This window comes from Nycticebus coucang, chromosome 5, assembly GCF_027406575.1.
Source record: "Nycticebus coucang isolate mNycCou1 chromosome 5, mNycCou1.pri, whole genome shotgun sequence".
In the NCBI taxonomy this organism is placed as follows: domain Eukaryota; kingdom Metazoa; phylum Chordata; class Mammalia; order Primates; family Lorisidae; genus Nycticebus; species Nycticebus coucang.
Window position 1 is genome coordinate 17829910 of NC_069784.1, and position 21256 is coordinate 17851165.

The window sequence follows — 21256 nt, forward strand, 5'->3', positions numbered from 1 at the left end:
AGAGGTATTAAAGCAACAAATCAATACAATAGGGTGGAAAGGGCCATAAAGTGGGTCATGTGAACAATGTTCTGTGTCTGTAAGGACTGAAATCATTAGACAACAAGAAAGATGTGGTAAACATAGTAAAATAACAGATTTAGAGATCTCAGCAATAGATAGAACAGAGTTACTGTAAAGGCCCTGTTGATGCAGAATAAATGATTAAAAAAAAAAAGAAAGAAAGAAAGAAAGAAACAGGAGAATCAGGCCAAATAAAATGAGGAACTGTGAAGCATTGGTCACTTCTTGAATACCACATAGTGACATCATTGAAAACATGCCTGAGATTATATGAAAAGGAAAATTGTAGGCCAGATGCATAGTTACAGAGAGAAGAAAAGTGTATGTGATGAAGGCAGTAGAGGCAAATATTGTTCTCTTCAAATCCCAGAATCGTCATTGCTATGCAGTGGATAGAAATTTGTTCTGAAAATTGAAAAGAATGTTCACTCTCTTTTTTTTCTTTTTTTTGTAGAGACAGAGTCTCACTTTATGGCCCTCGGTAGAGTGCCATGGCATCATACAGCTCACAGCAACCTCCAACTCCTGGGCTTAAGGGATTCTCTTTCCTCAGCCTCCCGAGTAGCTGGGACTACAGGCGCCCGCCACAACGTCCAGCTATTTTTTGGTTTGCAGTTCAGCTGGGGGCCGGGTTTGAACCCGCCACCCTCGGTATATGGGGCCAGCGCCTTACTGACTGAGCCACAGGTGCCGCCCTATCCTATTCTTTTATGGATAGTAGAGGATAATTCAGTCTCAATAAGTGGGAAACAAAGTTGGGGGTGGGGGATTTTTAAGAGCTGTTCAAAAGTCTGTCCATTCAAATGGTTGCTGTTTGTGTAGACACTGTTGACTGCCCCCAAAGTGCCTTTGTAGCTGCATGTTAATAGCAGAAAGTCTACATAAATATTTTATTTTCTATGCTTTATATTTTGCTATAATGTAATCATTGTTAGATGACTTCTAGATATATTCATTTAAAACAATGACAAATCGGATTGCATAGATGGTGGAACTGCTCAAATCAAACTAATCCTCTTGCTGATAACAATTGTACAGGCAGTACCCACATTAGAAAACCCCAACTCACCTTACAAACGGAGGCTATTACAGAAAGTCCCTGAGTTACAAATATCTGACTGACATGTGACTCTCACTTACACATCAAGGTAAACATCCGACTTAAGGTGCAACTCACATTTATGAATGGAAGCCATTACAGGTATAGGTAAATGCATCTGTTCTAACTTACATCCAAATTCAACTTAAGAACAAACCTACAGTAGCCATCTCATTCCTAACCTTTAACTATGGAAAAAACATAAAACTCAATTCTTTAAGCACTGGACACTGACAAAAGCAGATACCGGAGGAGCTATGATCCTTAAAAAGGGGAAAGAAATCTAGGTGATATCCTTATGTAACTAGATTTTTCCCTGGTTAAAAGGAAAAATTTTCACTTTTTCCCTGAAGGCTCTCCCGGGTTTGCTCAGATAATCTGCATAAGCTCATGCAGAAAACAGCCATTTTACTCAACAGTAAGAGATGTGGGTGTCATAGTAGTTGGAAACTGAGAAAGGAAATTCAAGAAAAGAGCAACCACAAAGAGGAAAGTTCTTGAATCTGTACCCTCACAATCCTTGGGTAAGTCCTGAACTGTAACAGAAATCTAGAGCTGAGAGGCTAAACAGAACTGAAGAGAGTTTTTAACAACTGCCTAGTTCTGGAAAGAATGACTTTAGGTTTCAACTCCACTTATGTTAGAGGGGCTGGTAAGTAGCTTTGGTTTCCATTGAAAATCTAGATGAGCCACAATAGGAGGGAGGACCATGTCTCAGACTAAGAGTTATACTCTAGTACCAAAATAGATGTGCTCTGACAAAGCCTAAAATCAAATCTCCAGAGAATCAAGATGATTAATCAATAATTTAACTACCACTAGAGCATAACTCAGAGGAAGATAACATAATACAGAATCTCTACAATATATCATCCACTATACAATAAATTGCTAGAGATGTCAACAAGAAGGAAATCTTCCCCAAAATGAAAGATCCAAAAAACGGTCCAGACTTGGAATTAGAAGGCACAGTTTACAATAATTGTTATAAATATCAGAAAGAAACTACAAGAAAAGATAAATATAAATGATGAAGAAGACGGTAATTTTAGGAGAGATGTGGAAACTCTTAAAGAAGCAATGGGAGTCTAAAATTGAAAAATACAATATATAAAATTATTTTTTGTAATGAGTTAACAATAGATTGGTACTACAGAAGAAAGATTCAGATGACTTGAAGACAGGAAAATAGCATCCAAACTGAAACATTCTGTTTTAAATCAGGAAAAAACACAGCTTGGTGCCTGTAGCTCAGTGAGTAGGGTGCTAGCCACATACACCAAAGCTGGCGGGTTTGAGCCTGGCCTGGGCCTGTTAAACAACAATAACAACTGCAACCAAAAAATAGCCAGGCATTGTGGTGGACACCTGTATTCCCAGCTACTCAGGAGGCTGAAGCAAGAGAATTGCTTAAGCCCAAGAGTTGGAGGTTGCTGTGAGCTGCGATGTTATAGCACTCTACTGAGGGCGACATAGTGAGACTGCCTCAAAAAAAAAAAAAAAAAAAATCATGAAAAAGCAAAAATGACCTATGAGACAATTATTAAGACTTTTGACACTCTACTGTAAATGGGTCTCAGAGAAATAGAGAAGAGAGAAAATGGGACATAAAATATTAAAAGAAATATTTAAAATATTTAAATTTTATTTTATTTAAACTATCAATGGACAGATCTAAGATGTTCAAGTGAACCTAAAATAGGATCTATACAAAGCAAACAGCTAGGCATATCATAGATAATGGTGAATGACTGATGAGAAGCAATTGAGGCCACAAGATGATAAGATGACTTCTTAAAGGGCACAAAGAAAAATCTGTCAATATCAAACTGTATCAAGCAAAAATAATTTTTAAAATGAAGGCAGATAATTAAAAGCTAATTTTTGCCAGCCAGAAATAACAAAGGAGGCTAGGCACCCGTAGCTCAGTAGGTAGGGCACTGGCTACATACACAGAAGGTGGCAGGTTCGAGCCTGGCCCAGGCCAGCTAAACAACAATGACAAGTGCAACCAAAAAATAGCCAGGCATTGTGGCGGGCGCCTGTAGTTCAAGCTGTAGTCCCAGCTATTCGGGAGGCTGAGGCAAGAGAATCACTTAAGCCCAAGAGTTTGAGGTTGCTGTGAGCTGTGACACCACAGCATTCTACAGAGGGCGACTCTATCTCAAAAAAAATAATAATAATAACAAAGGAATTTCTTTAGGCTGAAGGAAAATAATGCCTGATGGAAACACAGATCCATAGGATCAAAGAAAGATTACTAGAAATTTCAAATAGGTAGTTGAATATAATATGTTGATGGTTTGACCCTATTCTTTTAAAAAACAATTAACTATAGTAAATAAAAACAATATTTTGTGATATGAATAATATAAAGAAGTAAGATACATGCCAATAAGAGCAGAATGATTGGAAAGGTGAAAACTGGAATTATACCATTGAAAGGTACTTGTGTAATACATAAAATGGTATAATATTCATTTAACATAAACTAGGATAAATTAAGGATGCATGTTGTAACCCCTTTAGTATCCATTAAAAACAGAGAATGGTATATCTAAAAAACTAATAAGTGTGATAAAATGGACACCGAAACTACCTAATTAATCCAAAAGAAGACAAGAACAATAAAACAAAGGACAGAAGGGAATAACAAAGAAAATGGTAAAATTTTAGACTTAAAACCACCTAAATTGATAATCATATTAAATATAAATGGACTAAACATCACAACTAAAAAGCAGATATTTTTCAGTCCTGATAAAAAAAGCAAGACCTAACTATATGGAATTTACAATAAATGCATTTTAAATATAAAGACACAGAGGTTGAAAGCAAAAAGGTGGAAAATGATACAACATGCGAACACTAGGCATAAGAAAACTGTTGTTGCTGTACTATTATAAGAAAAAGTAGATCTTGAAAAAGGAGAAAATGAGAGGCTGATTTCTTAATTATAAAATACTCAATTCATCAAGAAAGTATAACGACCATAAATGTACATGAACCTAATAACAAAGCTTCAAAATTCCAGAAACGAAAATTCCTAGAACTGAAGGGAGAAACAGGCAAATTCATAATTAAATGTGAAGATTTTAATTTTCTACTAGCAATAATTATAAAACAACTAGACATAAAAACTCAAGAATGGAAAATATTTGGCCAGGTGTGGTAGTTCATGCCTGTAATCCTAGTACTCTGGGAGGCTGAGGAGGGAGGATTGCTTGAGGAATTCTCTCCTGAGGATTGCTCAGGAGTTTAAGACCAGCCTGAGCAAGAATGAGACCCCTTCTCTACTAAAAACAGAAAAATTAACTGGGCATGCTAGCAAGTGCCTATAGTCCCATGTACTCAGGAAGCAATAGAATGAGACTCTGTCCCCAAAACAAACAAAGAAACAAATAAACCCCAAAAACAAACCTTAAAAAAAAGAAAAAAGCAAGCCACAGAGTGGGAGAAAATATTCAAAACATATGTCTAACAAAGAAATTGTATCTAGAATATATGAAAACTTCATAAACCTTAATAAAAATATAAAGAACCCAGTAAAAATGGGCAAAAGACTTGAATAGACACTTAACAAAAAAAGATATATAAGTAGCTAAAAATATAAAAGGGTAATCAGCACTATCAGCCATTAAGAAATTAAAATTAAAAGTATCATAAAATAACTCTTTACACCTACTAGAAATTATAAAGACTGGCAATAAAAAAATGTCAGCAGGCTGAAAAACGTCAACTATGCTGCATTGGTGAGCGTGAAACTACACTGGAATGCTGCTTTGCAGTATAAAAAAAAAAAAGGACTGACCTTTGACCATCTAGCAATTCCCTTCCAGGAGACGTGAAGGATATATCCACAATAACATTTGCTAAAAAATAAATTATAGCCATTTTATTCCTAATAACTCCAAATCAGAAATAACCAAGCTTCTATAAACAGAACAGATAAAAAAAATTGATGTTTACATAAATTCACAATGGAATATCACTCAAGAAACAAAAAAGGAACAAACAGCTTATACAGGCAACAACATCCATGAATTTTAAAAGTATTACGTTCAGCAAAAGAAATCAGACTCGAAAAGAGTACCCTGTATGTTTCCCTTTTTAAGAAGTTTAAGAACAGGGAGGCGGAGCAAGATGGCAATCGAGTAACAGCTTTCTTGCATATGGGCACCGTGAGTCTGGGGAGATAGAACTCCAGGCATCTCTGGCTGGTGGGATCTGCCTATCATCACCCCTGCGCAGATACAGGGAGTCAGCGAGAGACTTCTGGGCCCCAAGAGGAGGATTAAAACAGTGGAAAACCGGCAAGTGGTTGCGTGTGTTCAATCGGTCTAAACTCGCCCGCAACTTCCACAGGCACAAGAACTTAAAGAGCAAGAGGAAGTGAAAGGAAAATTGGGGCAAGGAACAGATAAAAGAAACCACTCATGAGGAAGAATCAGCAGAAAACTCCAGGCGACATGAAGAACCAGTCCAGAACAACCCCGCCAAGGGACCATGAGGTAGCTACTGCAGATGATTCCACCTATGAAGAAATGTTAGGAATGACATAAAGGGAATTTAGAATACACATGTTGAAAACAATGAAAGAAATGATGGAAACAATGAAGGAAACTGCTAATAAAGTGGAAAATAACTAAAAGGAAATCCAAAAACAGAATCAAATAAGAGATGAACGATATGAAGAATACAAAAAGGATATAGCAGAGCTGAAGGAACTAAAACAGTCAATTAGGGAACTTAAAGATGCAATGGAAAGTATCAGCAACAGGTTAGACCATGCAGAAGAAAGAATTTCAGAGGTAGAAGACAAAGTTCTTGAGATAACTCAGATAGTAAAAGAGGCAGAAAAGAAGAGAGAGAAAGCAGAACGTTCACTGTCAGAATTATGGGACTTTATGAAGTGTTCCAACATACGAGTTATAGGAATTCCAGAAGGGGAAGAAGAATGCCCCAGAGGAATGGAAGCCATACTAGAGAATATTATAAAAGAAAATTTCCCAAATATCACCAAAGACTCTGACACACTGCTTTCAGAGGGCTATCGGACCCCAGGTCGCCTCAACTCTAACCGAGCTTCTCCAAGACACATTGTGATGAACCTGTCCAAAGTCAAGACAAAAGAAAAGATTCTGCAAGCTGCCAGGAGTAAGCGCCAGTTGACCTACAGGGGCAAATCCATCAGAGTGACAGCAGACTTCTCTAATGAAACTTTCCAAGCAAGAAGACAATGGTCATCTACCTTTAATCTACTTAAACAGAACAATTTCCAGCCCAGAATTCTGTACCCTGCTAAGCTAAGCTTAAAAATTGACAGAGAAATCAAATCATTTACGGATATACAAACATTGATGAAATTCGCTACAACGAGACCAGCTCTACAGGAAATACTTCAACCTGTTCTGCACACTGACCACCACAATGGATCAGCAGCAAAGTAAGAACTCAGAAATCAAAGGACAGAACCTAACCTCCACACTGATGCAAAAGATAAAACTAAGCAATGGACTCTCACAAAATAAGACGAATAGAATACTACCACACTTATCAATTATCTCAATAAATGTTAATGGCTTGAATTCCCCACTGAAGAGACATAGATTGGCTGACTGGATTAAAAAACACAAGCCATCTATTTGCTGTCTGCAAGAAACACACCTGGCTTCAAAAGACAAATTAAAGCTCCGAGTCAAGGGTTGGAAGACAATTTTTCAGGCAAATGGAATTCAGAAGAAAAGAGGAGTTGCAATCTTATTTTCAGATACATGTGGATTTAAAGCAACTAAAGTCAAAAAAGACAAAGATGGTCACTTTATATTGGTCAAGGGAAAAATACAACAAGAAGACATTTCAATTCTAAATATCTATGCACCCAATTTGAATGCTCCCAGATTCTGAAACAGACCTTACTCAGTCTGAGCAATATGATATCTGATAATACCATAATAACAGGGGACTTTAACACTCCTCTTACAGAGCTGGACAGATCCTCTAAACAGAAATTAAACAAAGATATAAGAGATTTAAATGAGACCCTAGAACAACTGTGCTTGACAGACGCATATAGAACACTCTACCCTAAAGATAAAGAATATACATTCTTCTCATCACCCCATGGAACATTCTCCAAAATTGATAATATCCTGGGACACAAAACAAATATCAACAGAATCAAAAGAATTGAAATTTTACCTTGTTATCTTCTCAGACCATAAGGCACTAAAGGTGGAACTCAACTCTAACAAAAATGCTCGACCCCACCCAAAGGCATGGAAATTAAACAATCTTCTGTTGAATAACAGATGGGTGCAGGAAGAAATAAAACAGGAAATCATTAACTTCCTTGACCATAACAACAATGAAGACACAAGCTACCAAAACCTGTGGGATACTGCAAAAGCAGTTTTGAGAGGAAAATTCATCACTTTAGATGCCTACATTCGAAAAACAGAAAGAGAGCACATCAACAATCTCACAAGACATCTTATGGAATTGGAAAAAGAAGAACAATGTAAGCCTAAACTCAGTAGAAGAAAAGAAATATCCAAAATCAAATCAGAGATCAATGAAATTGAAAACAAAAGAATCATTCAGAAAATTAATGAAACAAGGAGTTGGTTTTTTGAAAAAATAAATAAAATAGATAAACCATTGGCCAGACTAACGAGGAATAGAAAAGTAAAATCTCTAGTAACCTCCATCAGGAATGATAAAGGGGAAATAACAACTGATCCCACAGAGATACAAGAGATCATCTCTGAATACTACCAGAAACTCTATGCCCAGAAATTTGACAATGTGAAGGAAATGGATCAATATTTGGAATCACACACTCTCCCTAGACTTAGCCAGGAAGAAATAGAGCTCCTGAACAGACCAATTTCAAGCACCAAGATCAAAGAAACAATAAAAAATCTTCCAACCAAAAAAATGCCCTGGTCCAGATGGCTTCACACCAGAATTCTATCAAACCTTCAAGGAAGAGCTTATTCCTGTACTGCAGAAATTATTCCAAAAAATTGAGGAAGAAGGAATCTTCCCCAACACATTCTATGAAGCAAACATCACCCTGATACCAAAACCAGGAAAAGACCCAAACAAAAAGGAGAATTTCAGACCAATCTCACTCATGAATATACATGCAAAAATTCTCAACAAAATCCTAGCCAATAGATTACAGCTTATCATCAAAAAAGTCATTCATCATGATCAAGTAGGCTTCATCCCAGGGATACAAGGCTGGTTTAACATACGCAAGTCCATAAACGTTATCCACCATATTAACAGAGGCAAAAATAAAGATCACATGATCCTCTCAATAGATGCAGAAAAAGCATTTGATAAAATCCAGCATCCTTTTCTAATTAGAACACTGAAGAGTATAGGCATAGGTGGCACATTTCTAAAACTGATTGAAGCTATCTATGACAAACCCATAGCCAATATTTTACTGAATGGAGTAAAACTCAAAGCTTTTCCTCTTAGAACTGGAACCAGACAAGGTTGTCCTCTGTCACCTTTACTATTCAACATAGTGCTGGAAGTTCTAGCCAATACAATTAGGCAAGACAAGGAAATAAAGGGAATGCAAATGGGAGCAGAGGAGGTCAAACTCTCCCTCTTTGCTGACGACATGATCTTATACTTAGAGAACCCCAAAGACTCAACCACAAGACTCCTAGAAGTCATCAAAAAATACAGTAATGTTTCAGGATATAAAATCAATGTCCACAAGTCAGTAGCCTTTGTATACACCAATAACAGTCAAGATGAGAAGCTAATTAAGGACACAACTCCCTTCACCATAGTTGCAAAGAAAATGAAATACCTAGGAATATACCTAACAAAGGAGGTGAAGGACCTCTATAAAGAAAACTATGAACTCCTCAGAAAGGAAATAGCAGAGGATATTAACAAATGGAAGAACATACCATGCTCATGGATGGGAAGAATCAACATTGTTAAAATGTCTATACTTCCCAAAGCAATCTACCTATTCAATGCCATTCCTATCAAAGTACCTACATTGTACTTTCAAGATTTGGAAAAAATGATTCTGCGTTTTGTATGGAACCAGAAAAAACCTGTATAGCTAAGGCAGTTCTTAGTAACAAAAATAAAGCTGGGGGCATCAGCATACCAGATTTTAGTCTGTACTACAAAGCCATAGTGCTCAAGACAGCATGGTACTGGCACAAAAACAGAGACATAGACACTTGGAATCGAATTGAAAACCAAGAAATGAAACTAACATCTTACAACCACCTAATCTTCGATAAACCAAACAAGAACTTACCTTGGGGGAAAGACTCCCTATTCAATAAATGGTGTTGGGAGAACTGGATGTCTACATGTAAAAGACTGAAACTGGACCCACACCTTTCCCCACTCACAAAAATTGACTCAAAATGGATAAAGGACTTAAATTCAAGGCATGAAACAATAAAAATCCTCCAAGAAAGCATAGGAAAAACACTGGAAGATATTGGCCTGGGGGAAGACTTCATGAAGAAGACTGCCATGGCAATGGCAACAACAACAAAAATAAACAAATGGGACTTCATTAAACTGAAAAGCTTCTGTACAGCTAAGGAGACAGTAACCAAAGCAAAGAGACAACCTACACAATGGGAAAGGATATTTGCATATTTTCAATCAGACAAAAGCTTGATAACCAGGATCTATAGAGAACTCAAATTAATCCACATGAAAAAAGCCAACAATCCCTTATATCAATGGGCAAGAGACATGAATAGAACTTTCTCTAAAGACGACAGACGAATGGCTAACAAACACATGAAAAAATGTTCATCATCTCTATGTATTAGAGAAATGCAAATCAAAACAACCCTGAGATATCATCTAACCCCAGTGAGAATGGCCCACATCACAAAATCTCAAAACTGCAGATGCTGGCGTGGATGTGGAGAGAAGGGAACACTTTTACACTGCTGGTGGGACTGCAAACTAGTACAACCCTTCTGGAAGGAAGTATGGAGAAACCTCAAAGCACTCAACCTAGACCTCCCATTCGATCCTGCAATCCCATTACTGGGCATCTACCCAGAAGGAAAAAAATCCTTTTATCATAAGGACACTTGTACTAGACTGTTTATTGCAGCTCAATTTACAATCGCCAAAATGTGGAAAGAGCCTAAATGCCCACCAACCCAGGAATGGATTAACAAGCTGTGGTATATGTATACCATGGAATACTATTCAGCCATTAAAAAAAATGGAGACTTTACATCCTTCGTATTAACCTGGATGGAAGTGGAAGACATTATTCTTAGTAAAGCATCACAAGAATGGAGAAGCATGAATCCTATGTACTCAATCTTGATATGAGGACAATTAATGACAATTAAGGTTATGGGGGGGGGAGCAGAAAGAGGGATGGAGGGAGGGGGGTGGGGCCTTAGTGTGTGTCACACTTTATGGGGGCAAGACATGATTGCAAGAGGGACTTTACCTAACAATTGCAATCAGTGTAACCTGGCTTATTGTACCCTCAATGAATCCCCAACAATAAAAAAAAAGAAAAAAAAAATGTCTATACTTCCCAAAGCAATCTACCTATTCAATGCCATTCCTATCAAAATACCAACATCGTACTTTCAAGATTTGGAAAAAATGATTCTGCGTTTTGTATGGAACCAGGAAAAAAACCCGTATAGCTAAGGCAGTTCTTAGTAACAAAAATAAAGCTGGGGGCATCAGCATACCAGATTTTAGTCTGTACTGCAAAGCCATAGTGCTCAAGACAGCATGGTACTGGCACAAAAACAGAGACATAGACACTTGGAATCGAATTGAAAACCAAGAAATGAAACTAACATCTTACAACCACCTAATCTTCGATAAACCAAACAAGAACATACCTTGGGGGAAAGACTCCCTATTCAATAAATGGTGTTGGGAGAACTGGATGTCTACATGTAAAAGACTGAAACTGGACCCACACCTTTCCCCACTCATAAAAATTGATTCAAAATGGATAAAGGACTTAAATCTAAGGCATGAAAGAATAAAAATCCTCCAAGAAAGCATAGGAAAAACACTGGAAGATATTGGCCTGAGGAAAGACTTCATGAAGAAGACTGCCATGGCAATTGCAACAACAACAAAAATAAACAAATGGGACTTCATTAAACTGAAAAGCTTCTGTACAGCTAAGGAGACAATAACCAAAGCAAAGAGACAACCTACACAATGGGAAAGGATATTTGCATATTTTCAATCAGACAAAAGCTTGATAACTAGGATCTATAGAGAACTCAAATTAATCCACATGAAAAAAGCCAACAATCCCTTATATCAATGGGTAAGAGACATGAAAAGAACTTTCTCTAAAGATGACAGACAAATGGCTAACAAACACATGAAAAAATGTTCATCATCTCTATATATTAGAGAAATGCAAATCAAAACCACCCTGAGATATCATCTAACCCCAGTGAGGATGGCCCACATCACAAAATCTCAAAACTGCAGATGCTGGCGTGGATGTGGAGAGAAGGGAACACTTTTACACTGCTGGTGGGACTGCAAACTAGTACAACCTTTCTGGAAGGAAGTATGGAGAAACCTCAAAGCACTCAAGCTAGACCTCCCATTTGATCCTGCAATCCCATTACTGGGCATCTACCCAGAAGGAAAAAATCCTTTTATCATAAGGACACTTGTACTAGACTGTTTATTGCAGCTCAATTTACAATTGCCAAAATGTGGAAACAGCCTAAATGCCCACCAACCCAGGAATGGATTAACAAGCTGTGGTATATGTATACCATGGAATACTATTCAGCCATTAATAAAAATGGAGACTTTACATCCTTCGTATTAACCTGGATGGAAGTGGAAGACATTATTCTTAGTAAAGCATCACAAGAATGGAGAAGCATGAATCCTATGTACTCAACTTTGATATGAGGACAATTAATGACAATTAAGGTTATGGGGGGAGGAAGCAGAAAGAGGGACGGAGGGAGTGGGGTGGGGCCTTGGTGTGTGTCACACTTTATGGGGGCAAGACATGATTGCAAGAGGGACTTTACCTAACAATTGCAATCAGTGTAACCTGGCTTATTGTACCCTCAATGAATCCCCAACAATAAAAAAAAAAAGAAGTTTAAGAACAATACTAATTTCTGGATGTAGATGAGAACACTGCTTTAGAGCAAAAATGGCAGAGTTCACAGGCAGGGGTATAAGGGAGATTTCTGGAGCAATGAAACTGTGTACTGAATGAGATGGTGCTTACTTGTATGTACACATTTATCAATTCATTTATCTGTGCACCCTTGATCTGTATATTTTATTGTCTATTGTAAATTTTACCCAAAAAGAAATAGTATGAATGAATTTATTATGTCCACATCTGTTGGTAAACTTTATTGAAAGCAATAGCTTTCAACCAAGGGTAATTTTGCCCTCCCTGGGTACATTTGGCAATGTGCATAGGCATATCATTGGGGGCCTGAGATAATTTTGAATCTAACTTTTGAAGTTTTGTATGTATAATAAATGTATACATATTTTTATGTAAAAGCATATTTTGAATCATCGGGACAACCACTTTATAATTGAGTATTTCCACTTTTGTTTAAATGGCTCATTTTAATTGTTTAAGATTATGTTAGCAAGACATACTAATATAATTTTTATGAAATAATGTCAAAGGAAAGGCTCTGAAAAGATGAAATGGATATTTACCACCATCTGAAGACCAAATCAAGTCACGGATTAAGACATATTTTAAATAATCTGAGTACAGGAAAACAGTGGGCCAAACTGAGTTTTCAACTGAAGTTTGGCCAATTTAAAAGAATCTATGCAGCATCTGACAATCCATAACTTGTGTTCTGAATGACATTTTGCTTCTGTAAATAATTTAATGTTGTAATTTAAATTTTATTGACTAGTTGGAGCTGTGGAATAAAGAATGCAGAAGTCTCACAAGGGAGTTTGAAGGAATTTATCTTTCAAAATGAGACATACATTTTATCTTTCTTCTCCTTTATAAAATATTCAATAACATCTATTTTTTCTTGCTAATGTTTTTGGTGTAAGTGGATTTTCTAAAGGAGGAGCACTAAGAGGTACTGAGGTTACATCAAGGTTGATGAGGATAAAAATAAAGACCACCATGAGGAATAACTGGATATCTCTGGTTTACACTTAAAGAATACTTATTGAGGCCGGGGCAATGGCTGATGCCTGTAATCCTAACACTGTGGGTGTCTAAGGTGGATGGATTGCTTGAGTTCACAAGACCAGCTTAAGCAAGAGTGAGACCTCATCTCTACTAAAAATAGAGAAACTAGCCCAGTGTTGGCATCATGGCAAGCACCTATAGTTCCAGCTACTCAGGTGATTGGGCAAGAGGATCACTTGAGCCCAAGAGACTGAGATTGCTGTATGTTATGATGATGCTGTAGTACTCACCCAGGGTGATAGAGTGAGACTGTCTCAAAAAAAAGAAGAAGAATAGTTTCAACTCTGCCTCTCCACTCTCAATACACAACGCCATTTGAAACCCCCCAAAAGACCATGGTTTGCAAGGATGACACAGCACATTGGGTGTGGGGATCGAGGGAGCGGTGTGCAGAGAGAGTTGGAATCTGATGAGGGAAGCCCCCAAGATCCTTAGGTGTAAACCTAGTTAGCACAACCTGTGTATATATCCAGGCATTTTAGGTGGCAAGGAAGAAATCTCTTAGAGAGAAAAGAATCCAACAGGTGCATTCTTCTCAAGAGAGAATGTATATCCTTCCCCCTCATCCCTTAGCCCCCATCTTAGAAAATTGAATTTTTAACTAATTGAACTTTAATCATTCCTTTTGCAAATAACCAACTTAAGGTTATAAATTTACCTCTACTACTTTGCCCAATTGTATGTCTCAATATGTAGTTCTTCCATTGCGTTTAATTTCATAAGACTGGGAATCACAATCTTTAATCTGTAAGTTGTTTCTATGTGTTCTTAATTTCCAAAAATACATTAGTTATTTAAAAAATAAAAAAAAAGAAGAAGAAGAAGAGAATGCTTATTGAATAAGCAAAACAACCAGGGCCCTGCTGAGCAAGAGGCATTCAGAGGGTTGTGTTGGGTGACTCAGTATCATTGGGTGGGCAAACATTTGTAAGAAGTAAACAAAAATCAATGGTCAACCTGCTTGTCACCTGTGAGTCCTTCCAGGGAACCGGATGTAGCTCTCCACCCTTACTGGCATCTGGCACAGCTGAAGAGGAGGACAAACACTCCCTTTAAACAGAAATATTTCAAAGTACACAATTTTAGACTAGGCTACAGTTATCGTTCTCATATTGAGGTCAAAAGCAATAATGAAACAATTTTAGGTCAAGGGGTTAAAGATCTATGATAAACTACCTCTGATAAGTTGGGAAAATGTGTGCCTATATTTTCGTATATATAGTGGTAAAGAAAGACGTTGCCATAGCTAACATTCTCCAAAGGGAGAAATTGAAAGGAGATGTGCAGCAATGGGATCATTTAAGATTTCTGTTTTCATCTTGACTCTTCACCTTCTAAAGGGGGCCCTGAGCAATTCGCTCATTCAACTGAACAATAATGGGTATGAAGGCATTGTCATTGCAATTGACCCTGACTTACCAGAAGATGAAACACTCATTCAACAAATAAAGGTAAGCTCAAAATTGTAATCATCCATGCTTTTTCTTAAAACAAAAGATTAAGCAGAATGTTGTGATAGCAAGTTCTTTTTTTTTTGTATGATTACTGTATTTGGTACTATTTTTATTTATTTATTATTAAATCATAGCTGTGTACATTAATGCAATCATGGGCACCATACACTGGTTTTATATACCATGTGATATATTTTCATCACACTGGTTAACATAGCCTTCCTGGCATTTTCTTAGTTATTGTGTTGAGACATTTACATTCTACATTTAGTAAGTTTCACATATACCCTTGTAAGATGCACCGTAGGTGTGGCAAGTTCTTTTGTTCCAGCTGCATGACACTGGAAAGTTATTTTATGTCTGAGTGTCAACTTCTTCATCTGTAAAATGGAAATAGTATCACTTAACCATTAGGATTCTTTTGAGGGATGAGATAATAAATGTAATGCACGTAACTCATTTTTGGCACTTTATAAATGACTTAGTCTATATTTACTGCTGAAGATTATTTCAATGAAAATCATTTAGTTTTACAGTGAGGCTGAGTTAACTACCTTTGGCAGATATCGTGAGATGTGCAGAGGTCAATTCCTTTGCCTGATTTTCCAATCGGGGCATATTAGACTCTCCTTTTATTCTCCTGATTCTAAGCCCCTTCCTTGTGATCCTTAATAAGATCCCAGAAAATCTGGGATTTTAGAACCACTCTGACTCTACCCATTTTGTCAGTTCTAATTCAGTGGATCCTGTCAGGAATCTCTTGTTATCTCTTCTGTGGAGGAAGGAAAGGCAAGACTTCCTGTGCTGGCAGAGGCATCTCCACTGTCTGCAGGTGAAAGGATTAAAAGTCTTGTACGACAGCAGACAGCTAAAAATGAGGGAAATTCTTTTAAAAGAACACCCTGGAATCTGGCTGTAGCACATACAGAGACAGAGTACCAGGGAATAAAAAGTATCCACTTCTGGGTGGCGCCTGTGGCTCAGTCGGTAAGGCGCCGGCCCCATACACCGAGGGTGGCAGGTTCAAACCCGGCCCTGGCTGAACTGCAACCAAAAAATAGCCGGGCGTTGTGGCGGGTGCCTGTAGTCCCAGCTACTCGGGAGGCTGAGGCAAGAGAATCGCTTAAGCCCAGGAGTTGGAGGTTGCTGTGAGCTGTGTGAGGCCACGGCACTCTACCAAGGGCCATAAAAGTGAGACTCTGTGAGAATCAAATTTTTAAATGCATGAATATAAGGGTGAGAGTATATAAGAACACTGTACAATTTTTTGCATGTTCTCTTTTAATCTAAAACTATTTCAAACCCTTAAAAAAGACTTCAAAAATGTATGCACAGTGCCTGCTAGGTAGTAAGAGCTCAATAAATGGTGGAGAGAGTCATCAGTCATCAATCATCAGTCCTCTTTTTATTTCTCTGGAGATAGTAGGGTCCTCCACAAAGATTCCTTGCTCTAAGTGGAGGCAAACCCAGACAGGTGGAGTTTGGAGAGAAAACCATCTCTCTCTGCCAGGAGTTTGTAGCTAAAGAATTGCAGCAGAAGGAGGTGGAGAATGGAGGGGAGGCTTCCGCCCATCATAAAGCATTCCCACTAAACTGAAAGACTCGTGACTGTCTTTGATAAAAGGGACATTCAGACCTTTTGAAATCTCTCAAATAAACAAAAACCTTGAGTGAGTTTTTCTCTATTCTCTCTAAATTTTGAAGTGGGCATCAGCAAAAATTTGGCCACGTGTTCCTGTCTCAAGCTAGATGGTGGGGTTCAGCAAGATGCTGAAAGGAGAATATGAGGCCTGATTTCTGCTAACAGCAGCAACTGGTGTCTACAGCACATGATGCTTAGAGCCTCCATAGTGCTTTCACCTCATTGTCTTCCAGAGTTCTCCTCTCGTCATATGTAGTTCTCACCTCAATTATTAATAAGGTTTCTAGGATGAGTCACAACAGAGTTGGGTGTAAGATAAGCTGGCTTCTACCACTTCCTTCTCTGTAACAAGAACATTGGAAGAGTTAAGTCCGATGGAATGCTCGGATTCCCCGAGTAGTTAATAAAAGTGAATTCTTATTTGATGTTCGGGATCTGCAGAGGTGAGGGACTTCATCATGGGCCTGGCTGCCTTTCCTGGCTATCCCTCACTCTGCTCCAACTAACTATCTGAAAGCAGACTGTGCCACTGCTGCCCCTGTGCAGACAGAAGCCTCTGAGTCAGCTCTACCTATTTACTTCAGCAGGACAGTCCCCAACATTTCCCCAACTACAAGACAGGTTGACGGCACTATCGCAGTTGCAGGCACATCACTTTTTGCCTCTGTTAGTTGTAGAAGCAGTGGGAGCATACCTAACAGGATGAGGGAGGGAGAGTTGGGGGCGAGGGGGAGTGTTCTCTCTCTCTCACACACACACACACAAGAAGATACACAACAGAAATATTTTGGAGTGTCCTCAATGCACTTGTGCATGGGAGCCCTGTCTCAGCTCTGCTGTACCAGTTTGGCACTTATCAAAACCATTTCATTCATCCATTTATTTGTTCATTCCTTTAACAAATATGTACAGAGCATCTATATTATGTCAGGTACTAGGAGTCCAGTGATGAACAATATACTATCGCTCGCTGTCTGTAAGGAATTTCTAGTCTATCCTATAAGCTGTCACTGCACTGCTAGCCTGGGGATTTAAGTATCTGTTTGGATGTGAGGTCACCAAAATCTGGAACAGGTGCCAACTCAAAGATCTCTCAGTATTGTTTGTACTGGAACATGGATGATGAGTGCATTTGATGCTGCTTATTCTTCTTCTTTGGGAACATTGAAAACTCACACTTCACAAGTCAACTTGTACACAAGTCAACATGTGTATAATACTCTTAACACGGGAAGTTTACATCTACTTTTCAACTCTTGGTGATCTTGACTCAGTGTTTTATTTTTAAAAATGACACAATGTTAAACTCTTCTTGTGATTGTTAAAAATCTGGAGTTCTGAAAAAGAACGATGAAAATCAGTAACTTTTTAAAAATTAGCTAGGCAACCATTATTATCACTATTTGAAAGGGCGAAGCAGGCGCAGGGAGATAAATTCCCTGGTTTATCCCAGTTAGGAAGTGAGTGGGATTTACTCTTTCACCAACATCCGGTTCCTGTTTCCCTATAAAATGATGAATTGTTTCTGTTCTTTTTTTTTTTTTTTTTTTTTGTAGAGACAGAGTCTCACTTTATGGCCCTCGGTAGAGTGCTGTGGCCTCACACAGCTCACAGCAACCTCCAACTCCTGGGCTTAAGCGATTCTCTTGCCTCAGCCTCCCGAGCAGCTGGGACTACAGGCACCCACCACAATGCCTGGCTAACTGTTTCTGTTCTTAAGGCCAACCCCACTAAATGTCCCTGTGGTCTGTTCCAGCAAAGCCTTTCCTCTTGTAATTATCCCTGTTTTCTTATGCATTATCAGTTTTTTCCCGTGAGCACAGAAACATAATAGTTCCCATTAAAACAAACAAAACTTCATTGTCCTAAAGTCCTCTTCCACCTGTTGCCTCATTTCTCCACCCCCCCCCTTTAATCTGTAGAAGAACTTCTTGACTTATCTGCACTCACTGTTGGCACTTCCTTACCTCCCACTCAGTAGAATCCACTCATATGCCTCCTTTCTACTAAAGGCTCACCCATGCTGCCCAATCCATAGATCAGTGCTCAGTCCTCACGTTGAGTGATTGCTCAGCAGTGTTGGACTCCAATGATCATGCGCTCCTTCCCACGACTCTCATCCCACAGCTTTTGATTTCCTTCATGGGCACCAACAGGTCCTTCTCAGGCTCATTTTCTTCTCACGTCTAAACCCAGCACCCCACCCTCATGGCTCAGTCTTCGCCCTCTTTTTTCCTTGTCTACACTCTCTTTTGAGGACACTGGCTTTCAGTCCTAACAGACTCAATGCCTCTTGATCTTCTAACTCTCTCTCACTATTATTTTTGTAATAACACATCCTAGAGGATTGAGGCATTTATAATTTATCACAGTAACTCTTTCATTTTAATTCTAATTCTTAGTTTCTTCTCAAAGGTTTATTGATTCTCCAAAGGATCAAATGAAATGAAACTAATAGCTAATTTTTTTTAGCTAACATTGAATAAGCACTTACATTATTCCTAAGTAAACAGTGTTCCTAGTGCATTCCATGTTTGACCTTCTTTGTCCCTCACCACAACCTTATCAGCTAATCACTATGATATTTCCCATTTTACAAATGGGGAAACTGAGGCTCAGAATTATAAATTGTCTACTGTCCCACAGTAAATGGAGAAGCCAGGATTAAGTCTGCCTGTACAGTCTACGTTCTTAAACATTACTCTGTGATACAGAGGATGTGGTAACTGTTCCAAAAGCTTAACTATTGTTATTTAGAAGTATTTCCACATGTCCCCTTCCCATATTGACAAATAACTAGTCTTTGGAAATGTGAAATATAGATGTAAATTTGAATAACTAGTAATCTAATCTATTTTCAGTCACAAATTGTTATGTATGTTCTTTTTTCTGCCCAGGACATGGTAACACAGGCATCTCCATACCTGTTTGAAGCTACAGAAAAACGATTTTATTTCAAAAGTGTTGCCATTTTGATTCCTAAAAAATGGAAAACAAAACCTGACTATGTGAGACCAAAACTTGAGACCTACAAAAATGTGAGAATACCAAGTTCTTCTTTAAAATTCAGTTTTCTTCTGGAACTCAGATTATTTTTCTAAATCAAAATACTCTAGAATCAAATAAAATTGCTTTAAAATTAATAAGGCTAATTCGTTTGCTGAAATTTGATGATGATACAAGTTTTGTCTTAAATTTCAGGCTGATGTTCTGGTTGCTGCACCTAATCTTCCAGGTAACGATGAACCCTACACTGTACAGATGGGAAAGTGTGGAGAAAAGGGTGAAAGGATTCATTTCACTCCTGACTTCTTAGCAGGAAAAAAGTTACGTGAATATGGACCAATAGGTATGAAATAGTCTATATTTCTCATAAGACTTAACTATTTTATGTTAAAAGCGGAACAATAACAGCATTATCTTTGTAAATAAGCACATACAGTACAAATAAACTATTAGGAATAAACTAATAGAGTGGGTTTTTTTACTTAGAATATGCTTTTTATTTATTTATTTTTTTTTTTTCAGTTTTTGGCCCGGGCTGTGTTTGAACCCACCACCTCTGGTATATGGGGCCAGCACCCTACTCTTTTGAGCCACAGGCACCGTCCTGGAATATGCTTTTTATTTATAATTTCTAGCTAGAATTTCTCAGCTAGGAGTTTAATTTCTTATTTTGAATACCTGTGGAAATATAGTATTTGTAAATTTTATGTTACTATAGTACCATGTTATGATTATAAAATCGTTTTATGTAAGTTTCTATGGATCTATAATGGTACTCAACTGAATGAAAACTCCTGCCTGCAATTCATGTGGTAGCCACCAGATGGCGGATATGTACAGTTTCAGATATTCATGTGCATTCAAATTATCAACAGATCTTATTAAAATGGGTGTTCCGATTCAGTGGGTGTGGAGTGGGACTCAAAAATTTGTATTTTTAGAATATAAAACGATGGACAATTGAGACGGAGGGAGGGGATGTGATGGGGTGAATGGTGGTATGATGCTTGGTGAATACAATGTGTGTTGCTTCGGTGATATAGACTGAATGCTCTCACTTCACCTCAATGTAATATTATCAATGCAGTAAATTACACTTGTACCCCATGAACATACAAATTAAAAATAAATGGGCAAAAATGAATCTACATTTTCAACAAGGGCCCAGGTGCTGTTGATATACCTTGCATGACAAAGTATCCTTCCACTGCCAAAAACCTGCCACCAAAGAAAAAAGTCCAGCCTTCCTTTCCAAAATAAACTGTCTTTGTTATATGAGCTACATAGAGCAGTATTTGAAGGAAATATTAAATGGTGTGTTTGTAAAATGTACTTTCCAAATGTGATTAGTTACTAAATAACTAGTATTAAAATTCTTATCTCAGAAAAAGATTTGGATCCTTCAGAACCAGTTTATTTTATTTAAACACACAAGACAGAGAAAACAAACAAGCAAAAAAGAAAAAAAAAACCTATCAGCACCATGCCCCACACTCAAATACAACACAAGAGCAATTAAAAACCTTATCAGAAAGAGGTGTCAAATCTATCTCTTTGTTGTTTTGTAACACTCCATTTCACCTTAGTAATAGGAACAGAAAATTCCCACTGTCTGGCTGACCAAGTATGTGCTGAATTGATTCACCTAACTGCCCTGTCCTACTCCTGAGTCCTTTCCAGCCATCACAATCACGTGTAATGTCATTCCTTTCGGTCTCCTTTGGACACTGTGACTCCTCTCCTGCTCCCTCACTATCTTTTCTTAC

General features: G+C 37.9%; 1 protein-coding gene across 1 annotated transcript in view; it reads left to right on the top strand.

Annotated features, from left to right (window-relative positions):
* Positions 1-14559: 14559 nt before the first annotated feature.
* The window catches only part of CLCA1 (chloride channel accessory 1), a 32893-nt gene continuing 26196 nt past the window's right edge, over positions 14560-21256 (top strand). Inside the window, exons 1-3 of the mRNA XM_053592807.1 lie at positions 14560-14839; positions 19382-19522; positions 19686-19833. Coding sequence (XP_053448782.1) covers positions 14678-14839; positions 19382-19522; positions 19686-19833 — 451 coding nt within the window. The 5' untranslated portion in view covers positions 14560-14677. The remainder of the gene's footprint in view (positions 14840-19381; positions 19523-19685; positions 19834-21256) is intronic.